Here is a 20,210-nt window from a genome sequence, read left to right on the forward strand (position 1 = left end):
TAGGCTATATGTATACCGGCAGCTGGTTCCACAATGGCTAGAACGTAACCAACCTTCATCAGCAATGGCCTAACAAGTGTGGTATCACTGACGATGGTATATTCATTGAAATAATTATATCCTGGAGTTGATGGTTTCATTTGAATACGATGGACTAACTCGTATCTAGGAGGCACAATGGCATTAAGTTCAGTAGGATATCGTTCTTGGTCAGCAGGGCATGAGCCTATGTTGACAATTGGAACGCCTTTGGCGGTATGCATACAATATACTTCTGTTGCTGTACATGAGTGACGGGAGATAGAACTGGAATGCCACGTGTTGGCATCCAATGGGCAGTCTGTCGCCGCTTCACAAGTGTTTGTCTCTTTACAATAAATGGTTCCGGGAAAGTCGATGCAAGTGGGTTTCATAATCTGAAACGGGCAAAGTGATTTTTATATTAAGTAAAAATTTACCACGTATATTGTTATGATTGAATATACTGTTCAATCCTAACTGATATGCAACTTTTGCACATCAGCAATCAGCAATCAATGCCTTATTGAAAACAAAAATAATTCTAACAAGGAATCAATTACTCAGCTCGTTTCATTTTGCCGAAAAGCAGACCTAACAATTGCTTATTGATAGCTTGACGATTGCTGATAAGCAATCGAATCTTTACAAGGCATTGATTGCTTAAATATAAAGAATGGATTGCTTATTATGCGATGCCTTGTTATGACAATCGCCTTCTTCTTTTAGGCATTCAACTATTTAGCTTGTTTTGTTATTTCGCCCAAATGCATTAGCGGTTACTTAATGATAGCTTACAAATTACTTATAAGGCTTCAACTGCTTGCAATTTGCATGCAGTACTATATTGGCAACATTAAGGAATAGAAGCCTTATTGATTGCTTATGTGATTGCTTAAGGTATCATGGATAATCGTAATTTGTGAATAGTGTTGAACACAAGATTATTATAACACATCCCTATATACACAACATGGGCTATATTGTAACCTGTGGAGCGCTCTTGATTAGTCGCAGAGTGCGGGCAGCGATAATGTCAAAAACAGATTTGCTCCCGGGGATTTGCTACACCGAAAAAGTTGACAACGTCGCCGGGTTTATTTTTAGAATACTTACATGGATTTCAATGCTTTGTGTTATATCCCCATATACAAACGCTTCCATTGCCATTAAATATGCTTCCTCCGTGACTTCTGTTGATGGTAATACAATAATGTCGGCTGTGTGTATGATATCTTGTAATGGTCTTGTTGTATCATGGGTAATCTGTCCGACGGAGAACATATGTGGCGCTATACGCAAAGAAAGGTGAAAGGTTTAGATGGCTACCAAAAATATTATTTTTGGTAGATGGCTATCAAAAATAAAATGCTCAAAGAAATTTATTTGAATATATCTTGGCAACAGTTTGGTTTTATATCCTGAAAATTTGCATTTATAAACATCATTCGCTGTTTCTATTTGATAATCTTTAAAATCAAACTTTTAAAATAGACAAAGACTTATTCTATAGCGTTACTATCTTGCAACTGAGTTGCATGACGACGATGTCCAATTTTAACCTTTTTCACCCTTAGTTTATGAACCATAACCTTTTGAACCATAACTTTGAATACTAAACTTTGCTGGACACGGACGTGAAGTTATATCATTTGTTGTTAATTTATGAACGTTCATGGTTTTTGCAAAAATAGAAAAGAAAAGAACAGGCACACATAATTATGGTTTTGTCCAAATCGATATTCTTCACAATCGACTCCTTTTGCCTGAACTTATCACCTGATCTTAAGGGTCGCTAGTCTTAAAACCAAATTAAATTAGCTAATTCGAAGGTTCTCTAGTCCGAATATAGAATAAGGGTTAGCGTTAGGGTTTAGGGTTAGGGTTAGGTTAGCGAGCCTCATTCTATATTCGGACTAGAGAACCTTATCTATTATTCGGTCTAGCGAACCCTCAGACTAGAGAAGCCGATATTCGGACTAGCGAACCTTTTTCAGAATTCGGAATAGCGAATGGTAAATTACGTGTTCAGACTAATGAACCTTCGGACTAAGGAGCCTTCGGACTAGGGAACCTTCGGGCTAGAGAGTTGTCACCTAACTTACATCCGATTGGTAGAGACATGACAATGTTATCATCCAACAAAATATCCAGTTCCAAATCAGACCCGGAGAAAACGTGTAACTGACACTCCAGTTCTCTGTCCCACATATACAGCTCCTCAGGGCAATCTAACACGACGTCTCCGACACCTGATACGGCAGTCATTGCGACGGCTTTACCGTAAAACTATTACACACACAAAAGACGTGTATTAAATGAAACACAGAGGTAAAAAAGAGTTTTGCAAATCAATTTTAAGAAAATGTATTTTTGGTGGAGATGGGGTGGGTCTGCATTTGTGGGTGATAGAGATATATTAACATAATCCGTTCTGTGAAATCTGAAAACAGGCTGCTGTGCATAATAATATAATGTTACGATTTTATTTTATTTTGTGCTTGCACATTGAACGGTGTGTGGGGGTGTGTCGGTGGGGGTAATTTGGGGTTGTGGATGTGTTGGGTGTTTGTGGAGTGTGAGTGGGTGAGATGGGCTCTCATACGTTGAAATTGTAACTGTTTAGGAGTCTCAGTATATGTAACAGATGTTTATAGGATTACATCATGAGACGCCAATTCATATCCAGATAAAATAACAAACTAACATCAGTACTTACATTGCTATAGGTACTTGAAGACGCAGAAACTACATATTTCCCTGGTATTGTAAATACGTGTGGTCTTATTTGTTGAGCAGAAGGACTTTGAATAGGCGTTCCATCTCCATAATCAACGGCAATTAGAACGGACTTGCCTTCTGCTTCAATCGGAATTGCTACCGTCTGACCAACCTCTGCTGATTGGTAGACTTCTCCTAATTCAAAGTCCGATTCTGTGGAGCAACTCGTACTTTGGATAACGTAATTGGCATCTCCGCAATTTTCGCCTGAATCTCCTGGACAAGGTGTGGCACACATACTGGGATCTGTGATCCACTGTGTCGGGAGAGATGTATATCTGCAATAACATGTTGAACCTGCGACTACGGAGTAGATGAAGCCTAAGAACGCACAGAGATCCTTGCAAGTGGTTTGCGTCAAATCGTTTGGTATGAAGTCTCCCGGTGATATGCCAATATCAGAACTTGAGCTGATTGCGTAACAACTTGATACTATATTGCAGCCACCTGGAAGTGAATAAAACAGAGTTCGCCTGGTTATGTATGTGTGCACAAGACTATGACAAGATAAGTCGTGGGGAAAATTTCAATATTTAGTTACAGCAATTTGCTAAAACATTGAGATGTATTCTGAGTCATTAAATTTAATCAATTATTTTGTTTACATTCAAACTATTTCATGAGATATGGGCATTCCTTCGAATGTAATCAAGTTGATTTACAAGAACAAAGTTAGTTCGATCTATTTATGGATTGGAAAATTTCCAGTGCTAAAACAAACCATGTTGCTAAATGCGAATGTAAGAGAATGAGCTATAATTGAACTGGTACTGCCCCATTTTTGTTGAACTTAATAATCAAGAAGGCCCCATTTTTGGTTTTAACCGATTTTTTCGGGGTAGATTTATGAAAGTGTTCCAAGTATGAAATGTATAGGATTGCAGCATGTGTTCTCAAGTAACAGCACTTGCAAACCAGCCAATTATTTACGTAGTCAAGAAGCTACTATTCCAGCTAGAACGAAGGAGATTTGGAGTACGTCAAAGCATACAACTTTTCCAAAAAGGAATATATTTTCTTTCGGCTTTTTGAAGTCCGGTTTATGAACAGACACATCTGTCAACGTAAATGAAACAAACCAAAGATATTGTTTCCAATGAAGAACGGAGCTATAGTGTACACGTAACACCATTTGGAGCTCGTCACCAGTGCAAGCATTTTGTACGCAAAGGATATACCAGTTGAATCAAGTCTATATTGGACTTCGCTGGATAAGTTTGAAACCTGATATATCCAGACAGTCGTTCGGAGCTTTGAGTGTAACAGAACTTTGTATCAAGAACAAGAAGCTGGTCATTGCAATTATCTGTTTTAAAAAGATCTGTGATTATTGTATGATTTATTATGTAGACTTATTTTTGTTAACTTATACAAACAGTGTGAACATTTTGTTGTGCATTAAAATGAATTTGGGCAAAAGAGGGTTTTGAAATTGGGTCGTTGCGATATGTCTAATAAATATCCGTTCAAGTCACGTTATCGGTGGCAATATTGTCATTAAATAACCAGGGACTGACCGTAATGGAAATGGCAATCTTGAGTGTGACTGTCTTAGACTGTACATTAATTTGCTGGTCACTTCGCCAACGGTATCCCCAAGAAACTTACCATATCCGCAGAATGTCCAATCAGCACCATCCCCATAGCCTGTAACAATGCCAACATATTTCACATCGTATGGAGTATTGTGTTCAAGACTCATGAATGGCTCCTGACCAATGACACCAACTTGGATATGAATGCCGGCAAATGACACGTAGAATTCTCTATATTCGTAAGGGTTTAGAAGAGATGGGGTGGATACTGGTGTCATGGCGCCATAACACTCTTTACACAGACGAATTTGAGATTGACTGTTACCCCATCCACCTAGCACTGAAACAAAAAGAAATAGAATTCATACATCAGTAGATTCGATTAGATTAGATTTATTATTGTCTTTTCACTCATTACATGATACAAGAATAATACACAAAAATACAATACGGTATAAAGATATACATATATAATAAACTATGGAAATGCATAATACAACGATGAGTGAAAGAATTACAGTTGAGGCTCAGAGGCCTGTAGCTCTGTAACCCCTTGATACAGGTATATGCCATTTATTTGACATGGCAGCGGGTTGGTAGACAACTAAAGATGCCGAGTCCAACCAACCAACTGCCATGTCCATCAATGACACATCCTTTATTGAAAAGTTAAAGAAAAACAAAAAAGTGAATGACCTAACTGCAACGTGAGCTGCAAAACAATTCATCTCTTTCTCTTTTATTCTGTCTACTTAGTTTGAAAATGCTTGATACGCCGAGGGTAGCCATTTATGTCTATTAGCCTACCTATTTGATACATTCCTGCTACATCCGAGTCTGTAGGTGATAAGCTGAGTAATGCATCCTGTGTGGCGCGAACTTTAAATGTGAAATACGTAACACCATCTGGTATTGATGGCCATTCATAGTGATGACTGTAGGTTGCTGGGTCATTGGTGTATATCTCATCCGGTGTATGGTAATTCCGGCAATCTGGAACTGCAAAAAGAGCATGACATATTGCATAATCATTCATAACTTGATTGGTTACGTGAGATGTCACTCAATTCAAGACGTCCATCAGAAGCAACATCGTGTCGCCAAAATATATGTTACACAATATGATTTTAAGTAAAATTTTGTATGCTAATATTGTAACATAATCTATGAGTAATCAATAACACAAAATCCCGGACACAAATAGTGGCAAAGCTTGTGCAGAAGTAGTACTTTTTAAACCGTATTTCCGTTATTTTTCTAAGAGTGCGTTTCTTTAGTGTGAAGTCTGAACCCTACAACTTTCCCCTCTCCCTACCAATCAATGTTGGGTGGTCTCTAGGGGGCTTGACCAAATGAACGGGTTGCAACATTGATTGGCATGATTGGGCGGCAAATACCCATTTCAAAGTGTTCCAACAATTCAGTACTGGATTGTAGATTAGAATTGTTTTCTGTACTTAAAATGAATTGCGGATCTCAATTCTTAGTTGGGTCAATCTTACCGTGTGTTGCATCGTAGCTTGTCTGCAGAGTCCCCATCTGATCATTGCTAAGCATCGGCATAAAAACTTTCAGATCGCCAATGGCAAATGCAGGCCCGCTAATGCTGCCAAGTCTCAATCGAGTGTATCTCTCAGGATACACCATTGCCGAATCACGAATAAGTGGAACAAGATCCGTAACCACGTCTGTATTATTACGTGATGTCAATGTACCACTATTCAATGATATGATCAAGAGGACCCATTCGTCTCGTGATACGGTGTGGTGGGTTTCCAGTAAGCCCGTATCGATACTGATTTGGACAATGACTGTTGGCGATAGGCTGGAGACGGCTCCTGCCACAGATAAACTCACTCCGTATGAAGCTTCGAAATCATGTGCACCGGTACTGAGAATAAATCTGGTGAAATTTGTAAGAGTAAAATATAATGTGAAAAAATTAAAAACAGGTCCTTTTTGATTTTGTAATGTACTAATTATTACTGTTTATGGCCATTGTCTCGGTCCCAGCCGGTTTGTGTTCGTCCGTCACTAAACAAGCTGTCTGGCAACAACCCGTGAAATGACGATCGCTGATTTGTTAATGCATGATGCAGTCATATCTACAGTAGAATTCATCTCGACCTTTGCAGGACTTAAACCCCATTAAAAGCTATTAAACCAAGATAACACTCATTGAAACAGCTCAACTGATTAAATCGGATCTTCTCTGGTTGTGCACATGTGTCTGTTTTATATGTGGGGTATCGCTATGAGGTGCTATAATACAGCTTCAGTTGGGTAACTGATTATAAAGGAAACGCAAGAAAACAATGGTATGTGGACCTTTGTTCACGAAATGAGACAATGGCCTGCTTTTTGTTAACCAGCATTCTTGAAAATGAGCAACATAATGATTGTTGACTTAACACGGTTTGGAAATAATTTCTTCATATTTTTGGTGTTATCTGTCGTTTACATATCCTTCCTAAAACACAAAAGTGCGACTATTTCCAAACACCTAAATTAGCTAAAAATTTAGGACATGTTACAAAACTATATTTTCTAGAATTTCATAGAATAGTTTAAACGTAGCTTGTACCGTTTTTTTGTGGCATCCTTCAGAACGGAGCGATCCGTTACCAATATAGCTCAATATTTTCGGTCAAATCTCCATTCAATTAACACGGGGCGTTGGAGTTGGCTAGCTATGCTTTGCCCTCACTCATATTCTACGAAAGTGCGACTATTTCTGAACATCTAACCTAATTGTAATTTTAGGTCATGTTAGAGAAATATATTTGCTAGAAGTTTGGAGAATACTTTAAATATTGGCCGGTTATTTTTCACACAGTGATGTTAACTAGGCAAATGCAATATACTTCTAACATACACTATTTGTAAAGGTCGCGCGTCAATGGTGAGAGCACTGTGTATTGTGTATAGGAAAAGGTACAGTAACTGCAGTATGGAATTTCCAAATAAAACTGTTTTCAATTGGCTATAGGACGTGACACTAAACATCATAGGCCCCCACTATTTGTAGATACCGCAAACGCAAAATATACGCTAGCTTAGCAGCCACCGAGGCGCCAATCGTCTGATATCGCCTTTCATGTCAGCGACTCGCAGCGCGTACTCAAGTACATTGTGTGGATTTATCTAACCACATAGTTGTCCATCTACCACGTGCATGTGCTGCAGTCCAGCGCTAAGTGACAACCAATTTCCGTCTTAACATTTTATGATGATGATGATTGGCCAATCAGAAAAGGTGTACTATGAGGTTGTCGCCAGACGGTTTGTTTAGTGACGAAGGAGCCAAATCGGTTAGTAGCAAAGGACCGTCTTAAGTGTGTATCGGATAGCTGACACCTTGGTCTGGGGCGGACATTTTAAAAATGAATTTAGAAGAGCAGCAACGACATCACTTGCATTACATTCCAGATGTTAAATCTACATCATATGCAAAATTTGAGGAAATTCGCACGAGTCCGTTTTATTTTAGGGCCATTTGTCTATAACTGGTCTTTACATGTAGTCCTATGGAGAGAGTGCCCATTGAGGGCGCTATAACCCCCATTTTAGGAACAAAAATGTGATTTTAAAAAAACGGACTCGTGCGAATTTTCTAAAATTTTCAGAGTATGTAGTATGAACATGTAGAGATATAATCAAGTAGTTGCCCTACCTGCTCTCCTCCGAAAAAATAAAAAGTCCTATACCTCAATGATAATGAAACCTAGGTGCTGAGTGCGATTTGATCAAGCTCCCTTAGTCATATGTCGACCACATTCAATTCTGATAGATATGTTGTTGCAAATGCTACCAAAACTGATATCAAAATCGAATCAGTTGCTTAAATAAGATAGATGTCATAATTCATCCTCCTGGCTACATCACATTAGGGCCTATAAATCATTTTACACTTTAAATGAGACTTCGCTATTTCACAAAGCTTTAACTGACCCTTCATCCGCCCCAGTTGACAACACCATCAACCACACACTAACGGTGAATCCATTTTGACAACATGATGGGTTGGACAGACACGATCCTGCTAAGTCACCAAAGTCTACTGACATAGTTCCATCGCTTGTAAATGGCCATATACACGGTGAACTACTGCCTGGGTATGAGCCCTTAAATGGCACGTTTGAAAGAAAAAAAAGTGTAAAATGCATGAAGTGAAAATGCACACTGTGTCACGGGCAGAGGTAACGTAAAGTTATGTTAAAAAGAGCAATGTACTATGAGATCCAAACTGTTACCTGTATCTGTGTCATATCAATATTTCCTGACGTTATATGGCCGAATATCCCTCCATTGTTAGGATACACATCGAATGATTTGCCAGGGATAGAGCAATATCCATATGGAGTGCTTTGGGTGCTGAAATCCCAATGGTATACTGGGGCAGGTGGATCAGCTGTAGCAAACAAACAAACAAACAAGCAAACAAACAAAGTAATTTTAGGGGCTAACCAATTAGCTAATATTTACTACCCAAACGATGGGAGCTGATGGTATCATTCATAAGTTCTTGTTAGGTTTTAATGAAATAACACCTAGAAATATACTACCACAATTATATAATTATGATTTTATCGATGTAATTGCAGCTACCATGCACTATATAACGCCGCCATGAATGCGGCTGTATTCTGATAAAATGATTTTAACATGGGTGTTGATTATGATTCAAATTAAAAGTACATTTTACTAATTAATCGATGGTGTCATAACAACATGTTCTTTATAACATGGTACAGCATCTAAACAATATACCACTGCAACTATTATCATAATACTACCCTGCCAATAATAATGTTAAAATATAATAATAATTAATAATTCACTTGTAACGAATTCCATAGCCTTCGTCAGTAAATTATTGCACATGAACCAAATGCGTCGTTATTTGCACGATAACATTTCAATTAATAACAATTTAAAATTAATAAAAATTAAAAATTCATTAATTGCTGCAAGGCAATGAAACGGCTGCCGTGATCAAAGGTTACAAAATTCTCCTATAAACAAGTATTGATTCATAAATTAATATTGCACGAGTAAACGTTGTTTGGGATCTTGCGAAAGTAGGACAAATTTACTACAACTGTCTATTTTCCCGCCTATTTTATGTTTCATATCTAGCACAAAGGTTACAATTAATAATTTACACTCTTTAGACGTATGTTTACAAGCAAGTATTAGTTGGGTTTGCACGTTTTACATTATTATTTTTCTCGTGACTTATTAATTAATTGATTGCCATTCGAATGTGAAACAATTTCATAAAGACATGCAACAATGGAATGCCACGCACGTTACCAGCAATATCGATAAAAGCACGCTGCTCAGAAACGAACTTTCCAAATAAAGTATAAGTTACAAAATGCTCCTCATAACATAACACACAAAATCTCAATTGTTAAGTCGTATTCTACTTAAATAATATCGATAATGGTTCAAACTTTCCTCCTGTTTCGAATCAGAATAGTCATTTACTTGAAACGACTTGATAAATTCTTAATACATTGCATATTTTGACCATGTATACTTGAAGAAAAAGAACTAAGAGGCAAATTATATGTAATTGGGAAAGTAGCATTGTAGTCAACGTCTCTGGAAGACTAAACTTCGTAACTCGTCTTACAGTAGGCCTACTGCGAAACTTTTCGTGTAATTGCCTTTGGTGCGAGGGGTCCCCGGTTCAAAACTGACGGGGTAGATGACCCATGATAAAGATCTCGTTACAGTCGGTTCCGATAAGGGTAACGACCGATTTTCGGCTTAAAATACTCCGACCCGATGTCTAAGGTTACCGCTTCATCTGGTCCTTTGAGTGGCCGGGTCAATGGTGTAGCCAGAGGGAGCGTATTAAATTTACCCCACAGAATTGTTTTTTGGAACGTGAAGATGGATAAGACTGTCCAGAATCAAGCTATATCCAAGGAATAATTAGAGAAAACAACCTTTTACAGCGTAACATCATGAACTCAAAGCTCTTCCACATAATTTTGTTTTTAAATCTTGCAGTCGAACCCGTTACTCACCTGCTGTATATGTTATGGCACACTTTAGACGAACTTCAAAGTCACCGCATTCCACACCAGTATCCTGGTCACTGTTTACACATAACAAACCACCATCTATTGTGCAAGGTATTGCGAAGTGACGACCAGTAGATTTCCATGACATGCCGGTAGATGTCTGCCGGCAATGGATGGTGATAGGAGATGAGCAGATATCGGCACCATAAATCTGCATAATGTAGAAACATAATTTGGGTTCATTTCATTTATTTCATCCTCTCCTATTTATGCCCACTCTACAGTGCCATTGTAGACCTACGCACCTCGTCTGAATCTAATACGTCCTATGATCAATCAGTCAGGCGCAAGAGAGAGTCCCTGTTCCAAAACGCCAATTTGGTATAAGGTATAATTATATTGCTAGTAAACTTTAAGACAAGCATTTAGGATACTTGTCTCAGGGAATAACATGGAATGTTATTTCAATGCATTGGAATAGGAATTGAATTGAATTTGATTTTGGCTATTTTTCAATTCAATTCAATTCAGTGAATTGAATCGAAATGTTTGTTTTTTTTTTCTTTTTCATTTCAATTCAATTCAATGCATTGAATCGAAATGTGTTTTTTGTTCATTTCAATTCAATTCATGCAACATGTATTTTGATTCTGCCATTTCACATGTATTGTCAGCTTATCAGTTTGAATAAACTTTCTCCCTGAACTACTTTTAGCCAAATGCCTGGTAAAATGTATCAGTGTTGGTAATAAGAATTGAATTTGAATATGAATTGAATTCAAATGCTGTGAATCGGAATTGAAATTGGTTAGCAGTTAATTTCAATGCATTGAATTGGAATTAAATCAGAATGATTTAAACCAGAGAAGAATTGAATTGAAATTGCATCAAAATGATTTTATAAAATAAGAATTGAATATGAATTGAATTGAAATTCATTTTCTGAATCGAAATAACACTAAATATAAGTCATGTCTTGTTTAAATAAATTAAATTGTGTTTTTTGTTTGTTTGTTTGCTTGTGTGTGTGTGTTTTTATTCCGTGGAACAAAGTATGCAACGTAGAATTACAGTACTAAATTTGTGATCACTATCTAGCGCAAAATGATGCTTGTTGATGGTATATTTAATCCAGCTGTTTCTAAGCGGTGGTCCGGATCATGGAAAGTCTACTTTGCTGACTAAATTACATGATGACCCTTGTGCATTGTTTAGCATATATGAATGGGATCCTTGCAGGGGTGTACACGTGCGGTTACGCGTGACGTGCATATTTATCTCAAGATAGTGTGAAGTTTATGTTCAAATCAAATACCTGATACAAACTCTGCCCTCCTTATTATTGAGCATTCTAAGTTAGGTACTATACCATTGAACCGACTTATGGTGATAGCTCTATTTTGTTACAGTTCTGTAGAACACGTTTGTAACTTACATACTAAATTTATGAGCGCTAGCGCACGGCATTATATGATGATTGGAATCTCTCTTTCTCTATCCCCTGACTTCAACTTGAGTTCCGTTCATGGAAAATTGAACATTCTTACACGACGATAAAGTCAGTATTTGTCTGTAGGCTTACGCTTTGTGGGATATGTTTATTCTTGTTATGTGGTATAGTAATTGTTAACTTTTTCAATTCGATTTCTATATATATATAGTCACCTGAAAAATAATACTTATATATATATATATATATATATATAATGTAATTTAAAGGAGTATTTTAGTTATCCTAGCATCCTCTTTTTGTGACATTTTTCAGTTGAAATCGACAAAGCAAGCTTATTGCCAAAATTTCAGTTAATTCCGATTTTGCGTTTGCGAGATATGCATGATTATGTGTAATACTGCTTCATAGACCACTGTGTTGTTGTAATTTCATTCTGGTGTACCAAACCGTAATTCAAATTTGACGATATTTTTCCCAAACGAATAAATATGCGAGAATTGTTTATACACAAACAATATGTAGCTAGCCAATGGTTTCCAGTCATTAATGATCATGTGTAACTACTCCATAGACCACTGTGTTATAATTTCGTTCTGGTGTACCAAACCGTAATTCAAATTTGACGATAGTTTTCCTACACGAATTAATCTGTAATATTTTTTTTGTACACAAACATTATGTAGCCAGGGGTTTCCAGTGGTATAAAAATCTCAACTTTTTTTGAGAAAAGTGGGAAATGACTGAGGCTGTGGATCTCGAAATGCCCGTTTAACGAACACACGTATTCTCTGTGGCAGTCCGGATCATGGAAAGTCTACTTTGATAGCAAAATTGCATTATAATGACTCTTGTGTGTGAACGTACATTATGGTTCGCCGGGGTGTTTATGTGAATGGGATGCTTGTAGGGGTGTGTGGGGATATATACGCGTGACGTGAATATTTATCTCAAAGATTGTGTGAAGTTTATGGTCAAATATAATGAAGCGTCAATACCTGATACAAACTAATGCCCTCATAATTGAGGTAGTAAATAATTGAACCAATCTATATGGTGACATTTACAGTGTGGGTGATATTAAATTTCAATTTTGATACCAGCTCGATTGATTTTACCTGCGATAGTGCGATTTTACAAGAAGTAACCTGAAGATATGTGCTTAAAAAACCATTTGAAAATACACTGGCTTGTCTTCTATACACCAATTTGGTGCGGGAGATTTAATTTGTAAAATCAATTCATGATCGTGTATTGAAAATCACTGTTGTGTACAATTCTGTATAGTACACTAACAAGTTATTGATGGAACCCCGACCTTGGGACACCGCAGTTTTACGTCGGGGACACCGCAGTAATGGCCTAGTCGGATTGGTGTTATTATCTTTACCTCATTGATATGTGCTATTGTTTCATTATCACCTTCACTCGGATTATCTGATGTTATCTGGTCACTGTTTAACCAACGTGTCCACCTGCTTGTAGGTCTCCTCAATGTTGGTACGTCATCTATGTAGGTAAATATTTTAACCGAGTATGATTACGGTATAACACTTTTAGCATTATTATAATGACATAAAAATACATAAGAATATTTTATGTGATAAAAAACCGTGATAGATTCTACAATGCTGGCCAAAACGTGTTGGGACACTTATGGAAAACGTACACTTTATTAAGGCCTTATTTCCGTAATTTGGTGAAATGGAGGTTTCTTTGGTGTCAAGCCTATACATTTTCCTAACACCCCAATCCTTCCCCATCCCCACCAATCAATGTTGGGTGCCACTAGGCGCGTGACGAAAAAGTAGGATTCAACATTGACCGGCGGGAGTGGGGCTTATTACATAACTCTATCAAAACCGTCCCAACACTTATGGCCAGCATTGTAGTTTATTAAATATTTCACGCAAGGGCATAACTGGTCTTCGACAAACATGTCACTTTTTCCCTTTCGGAAACGCGATTTGAAAGTAAGCCATTTGAATGTAAAGCCCAAAGTTTGACCTTTGTGCTTCAAATTCCAGAATGATAAATCCAAGAAGAACGCCAAACGTTATACTTGTTGAATCCACTGTACTTTGTAACTACTATAAAATGTTTCATTTGACTGAAATTGCAATCAAAATTCCAAGCACTGTTTCTTACATAATGAACCCTCGTGGTCACAATAGGAAACAAATATATTACATTGATTTTGAGCTTATTTCAAAATCAATTATAATCGTGTCCACCTGCTTGAAGGTGGACACGATATGACTTATCTATAAGGTTCAAAATAGTAATTTTGAACAGAAATGTTTATACACACCTTGTAAACAAACCGGTGTAGCTAGGGCCGTTGGAATGGACAGAACCTGAGAGAAAAATAACATAATTATATTTGAAATTAATTTGGATGTTAATGTGGACTTTTTAAATCAAAAAAATGATAAAAATGTGCCTGGTAATGAATCAACTATACGAAACTTTGGTGTATACATCCTTCCTGTAAGAGAACACCAAACAAATCCAAACTCTAATCCTAACACTATCCCTAACCCACCCTAGTCCTACCCTAACCTTAATCCTAACTCTAGTCCTATTTTAATAGTATTTCGTGCTCTCTTACACTAAGGATAAACCGAATTTGAACACAGATAGGAAACGCACACGTAAAGGAGTAATAATAATAATAATAATAATAATAATGGAGGGTTCTTAGTAGGCGCGCAATCTTCAAAAGAACTCAAGGCGCACAAACAATAAAGACAAACAAGTTACATATGTGAATCCGGAAAAGCACGAAGAAAAAAGATGAGTTTTAAGTTGCTTTTGAACTGCATAAGCGAATGTAGTTACGGAGGCTGTTTGGAAGCGAGTTCCAAACAGCCGGGGCAGCGAAATGAAAGGAGCGTTCACCAGCCGATTTTAGATTTACACGGGGAGATTTCAATAATCTTTCAGTAGAAGATCGAAGTGATCGAGCTGGTTTGTACGTGCAGAGCGTAGCAGACAGATAAGTTGGTAAAGTATCTTCAAAGTGCCGAAAAGCAAGAACAGCTAACTTATACTGAATCCGAAATTCTAATGGCAGCCAGTGAAGCCCATATATGACGGGGTGATATGCTCATACTTCCTTTTCTTCATGATTAAACGGGCCGCGCAATTTTGTATTCTTTGAAGTCTGTTAAGTTGGTCAGTGGTGATACCAGTCAAGGACGAGTTACAGTATAGTGTTCCTTAAACGTTCCTTAAACGTTGTTTTGGCATCTTGTCTCCAGTTATAGTAAATCGTTGAAACGTCGTTTACACATAATTTCCATACTACAATGGGCAATTCCATCTTAAAATCCACACCCCTTATGGAAGATTTCAATGCCATTTCTATTCCAGTTGCACCATATGGTCAATCCAACTGGAAATTTTCGCTATTTAGTTTTATGTGAAATTCCAACTGAAAATTGTTGAAATATATAAAATCCAGTTGAATTTGGTACAATTTGGCCTCCAATTAGACAACATTTTTTTCTACTTTTTATGAATGAAACTGGTTGGATCTGTTGAATTTGGTTGGAATTCAAAAATCTTCCACAGTGGGTGCGGTTTTCAAATGGAATAGTAGCCCAGTGTAATCTTTCCATTGCCGGGGTTTACATTTATACATCCAAACACAATTGCACAAAGATTAATATCTGTGCCGTTATCCCTTATCCGTAATTAGGTCTAAGCCGGTAAAAATGAATATTGTATAAATTTCATACAAAAACTATTACTTTTTACCTAGCTGGGGGGTTTTCAACCCCCCGAGCTAGGTACTGTTTTGCTATCCGATTCTTCTTTCTTTCTTCTTCTTCTTCTTCTTCTGGCAACAAACTTCAAAATGCTTCTCCTCCTACATGTTACACCCTACAATTACGTAACTTGCACATATGTATCGCCTATATCCAGGGCCCATATGGTGCAAACAGAATTGGGATCAAAGGTCATTAACGGGGCATTTTCGTTATCTCCCCAAATATCTTCAAAATGCTTCTTCTGCCACATATTACATAGCACAATGACGTCACTTACACATGTGCATCGGCTTTACCCAGTGCCCATACCTTACACTCAGAATTGGGGTCAAAGGTCATTAAGGGGGTAAAATCTTACAATTGTATTATCTGTACATCTGTAAGGGGTATGGGGCTCCAACTCAGTGACAACAAATATCATGACCAATGGAACATTTTGCAGTCAGGTCAAAGGTCATGCAGAGGTCAAATTTTAGAAATACATTTTCGGGACATCTGTAAGGGGTACGGGGTTCAAACTCACTGACAACAAACTTAATGACCAGGGGAACATTTTGCAGGGGTCAGGTCAAAGGTTATCTGGGGTCAAATCTTATAATTTCATTTTCTGGACATCTGTAAGGGGTATGGGGCTCAAACTCAGTGACAACAAATCTCATGAACAGGCGAACAGTTTGCAGGGGTCAGGTCAAAGGTCATGCAGAGGTCAAATTTTCGAAATGCATTTTCTGTACATCTGTAAGGGGTATGGTTCAAACTCTGTGACAACAAACTTACTGACCAGGGGAACACTTTGGAACGCTGTGCAGGGGTCAGGTCAAAGGTTATATGGGTCAAATCTTATTAATTTAATTTTCTAGGCATCTGTAAGGAGTATGGGACTCAAACTCGGTGACAACAAACAAAACATGTCCAGGGGAACGTTTTTGGAACATTTTGCAGGGGTCAGATACCTCCAAAACACCAACATGCCCCAGCTAGGTTTGTGGTCTATGACCACCATTTGCCACTAGTTATTACTTGCTATACGAAAAAACATGATGAAAGTACAGAGTGCGTTACTTACCGCAAATAGGTGAATTAAGTGCAGTGCTACACTGATGTCCATGTCTTAAGTCTTTTTTACACCACCTTCAATCACCTGTGATACATTCCATCTTGATAAACTGTCTAAACATCGTGCAATTCTTAGCTCATCGAGCTGTTATTGCTGAATAGGTGAATTATTGTCAACGTATTACGTTGGAATGAAAGTTATGACTGCGTAAGCCAGCGTGGAAATTAACAATATTAAAGCATTTTAAATATTTATGATGTTTAGTATTAATATCGTGATGCTAAGTGGCAACGACTTCAAGAAGAGGTCTGACATTCGCAAATACTTATAGCTGCCTTTTGAATTTTTTAGTTCAGCCAAAGTTATAAACACCATGTAATAGCCTACTATTCTCTTCATATGACATAGCAGGACAAACAATTAGAGACTGTTTCCATCAAAATCAGAACATTTTGTTTGTTTTGACACCCGTATGAATAGAGCCCAAAATTTAACTTAACGTAGATATTATGTCAAACTATATCCATTTTCTGAATATATGTGACCAGAAGAATATTTGGCAAGGGTTTGGACCGTGCAGTTTGAATATTGTCCCCTATGTAACTTGTAAATTGACACGGGCGCTATTTTTACATCACCACAATTTTACTTTGAACACTATGAACAATAATCAGCAAAGAACAAAATATAACAGATAAAACCAACTAACCCCAAAACACGATGTTCTCTGCTGGACAGCTGTTTCGTCATTGAAATGCTATCGGCCCTGCATGGCTATCGGCGGGTCGCTGTACATATAGGAACAGACAAATTCGTATCCCTAAGTGCAGTGACACTAATTTAAACTTTTGATTTCGTTTTATAATCAATAATGCTCAAAAGTTTATTATTCCGAAATAAATTAATATGTAGGTTAGACGATTTCGTCATTTTTCGAGAATCCCGTTGACTTTCTCAATAAAGCAATTTCGAGAAAACTCAACTTTTATGTAGCCTAAATAAAGCAGCTATATCATTAGATTGTCTAGTTGATTTATTTATTACTTTCTGACATATTAAATTGAGCATGCACTTGAAAATCAATTTTTAAGGAGAAAAGAATAGTAGAAAAGATCGATAAAAATAAAAAGGAGTTTAAGTTTGATATAATGAACAATTAGCAATAGAGCGGGAAACTAACAAGATGTTGGGTTATTTGGCTTTTATTTGATCGCTGAAGTGCAGTCAATGGCGTAAATTCGATTGACTCAATGTGCCTGAATTTGATGTGGTCGATGAGAATTGTGCACGTTATATGACGATGTCACGTTCGTACGTCCGTCCATAGAATGTTTTGTCTCAAAATTTGTCAAAACATTTTGTTTGCTTGTTTCTTTCTTTCAAATCACAACAATTTTGAAAGGGTAAGAAATAGTGCATTCATCTTTTTAAGAAATTATTCACGGTTAAGGGCTCGGATAACAACGTTTGCACAGTATCTTTTGTGGGACATGGGAGCACATCAGACATCGAATTGTATTCTGAATACGAGGAATGTTCTTCTAAAATCAAATAATTTTGATTTTTTGAAATTGGCGATATAATACAAATTTTATGGCAAATTATAAAAAGTGATATTTTTTTATTATTAGGCCTATTCAATTTCATATTTAACTGTCCTCGAAGTAAAATTTATGTATATGTAGCAGCTAGGAAAAGTCGACGATCATTTGAAAATTTCGACATCATCGTATTCAAGATACACATTTTTTCCCCAAAAGACCCAAATTTTTGGGGAAAATGGTCAGCTTTGTTATTTTAACATTTCTTTATAGGTTTGCATTTGACCTATTGCCTATCTTTTCTAAGCGCGCGGCCGCGGTCAATAATTTTGCCGTTTTGTGCCGTACTGACTCATCATCTACAACGCGTGTTAGGTAATGTTTTTTGGAACATTATTATTTTTAATGTTTTTGCTTGCTATCTTCTGAAGATAGCATTCAGGACCTACGAAGAAAATAATCATTACCTACAGTGGAATCTGTTAAAAACATCTTTTCGTATATATATTTTTTATCTTTATGTTTAATGATTTTTTTAATGGTTATTATTTTGACTATCTACTGAAGATAGCAATTACGGCGGGTTTATACAAAACAAAAGTTAATTTCTTGCGTACTAAATCATCATTGTTTTTGTGGGTTTTTTTAATACAAGCCATGTTTTGAATTTTTGCTTCTTTCTTTTTTTCTTCATGTTCCTGATAATCTCTGCTATATAAGTACCGTTTTCAATTTTGGTCAACTTCGTCATTTTAACATTTCTTTATAGCTTTGCATTTGGCCTATAGCCTTTTTTTCTAAGCGAGTGGCCCGGTCAATTAAATTTGCCGTTTTGCGCCGTACTGAATCATCATCTACAACGCGTGTTTGGCAATGTATTTTTGGAACATTATTATTTTTAATGTTTTTGCTTGCTATCTTCTGAAAATAGCATTCAGGACCTACGAAGAAAATAATTATTACCAACAGTGGAATCTGTTAAAAACATCTTGTCGTATGTATATATGTGACGTGTCATGTCAAAAGGAGACACTTTTGGGCAGGATCGTAAATGGAGAAATAGCCAAAAATCTGCCGGAGGGTGATTTTTCACAATTTGGGTTTGTTGCGAATTTGTGATGTTATTAATGTTTAAAATATTGTCTGATAGTTTCAGACCGGAATATAACTGGCATCTTGTATTTTTAGAGACATTTTTCAAGGTAATTCCTACTTTCAACATTGTCAATAATATTTTTAATGGCCGATATCTCAATTTCCAATTTGATAATACCATACCTTACGAACTTAATATCTTCGCTTAGGAATGTCCGATTTCATTGGGGAAAACGATGTTGTGGAGCAAAATATCTCTATATTTCAGATATGTAAAAACCTCAAAATTTATAACCTGCCCAAAAGTGTCTCCTTTTGACATGACACGTCACTATATTCTTTATGTTTAATGATATTTTTTTAATGATTATTATTTTGACTATCTACTGAAGATAGCAATTACGGAGGTTTATATAAGACAAAAGGTAATTTCTTGCGTACTGAATCATCATTGGTTTTTTTAATACCAGCCATATTTTGCACTTTTGTTTCTTTCTTTTTTACCTTCATGTTCCTGATATTCAAGATTGCGTCAGAATTTGTTGCTTTGAGTTCTTCAACATGATCAGAATAGATTGGGAGTTCTGCATGGAGATTGTATTCTAACTCATCATATCAGTATTTTTTTAAATACTTAAAAGTATTCCTTCGGTATTTTAATTCATCATTCAAAAACCGCCAGGGCTGGATCAAAGGAAATGTCAATAGGAAAAATCTAATTTCTGGTAAAATACTCCTTTAACTTTAAGATACGCATTTCCGGTTTTGCCAATAAATCTTTGCCGCCCCCCCTTTGTTTGAGATGTGATAGTTGTGAAGAGCAAAGCGGTTTTTGAGCGTTTTGAACTTTTGAGACAAAAACAATCACAAATGATAGACACGACCATTCTTGGACTCTCCTGATGATGTTAACATAATT

At 36.8% G+C, this 20,210-nt stretch overlaps 1 protein-coding gene across 1 annotated transcript; it reads right to left on the minus strand.

Moving 5' to 3' along the window:
- Window positions 1-2,067: 2,067 nt before the first annotated feature.
- LOC140170855 (uncharacterized) lies at window positions 2,068-10,579 on the minus strand. The gene is made up of 8 exons (XM_072194067.1): window positions 10,376-10,579; window positions 8,588-8,745; window positions 8,286-8,458; window positions 5,837-6,237; window positions 5,142-5,333; window positions 4,408-4,674; window positions 2,738-3,246; window positions 2,068-2,307 (listed from the first exon to the last, which is right to left on the minus strand). Exons 1-8 carry the CDS (start codon window positions 10,518-10,520, stop codon window positions 2,068-2,070), a joined length of 2,085 nt encoding a protein of 694 aa, XP_072050168.1. The 5' UTR covers window positions 10,521-10,579.
- Between the last annotated feature and the right edge of the window lie 9,631 nt (window positions 10,580-20,210).

Source organism: Amphiura filiformis, chromosome 15 (assembly GCF_039555335.1).
Source record: "Amphiura filiformis chromosome 15, Afil_fr2py, whole genome shotgun sequence".
In the NCBI taxonomy this organism is placed as follows: domain Eukaryota; kingdom Metazoa; phylum Echinodermata; class Ophiuroidea; order Amphilepidida; family Amphiuridae; genus Amphiura; species Amphiura filiformis.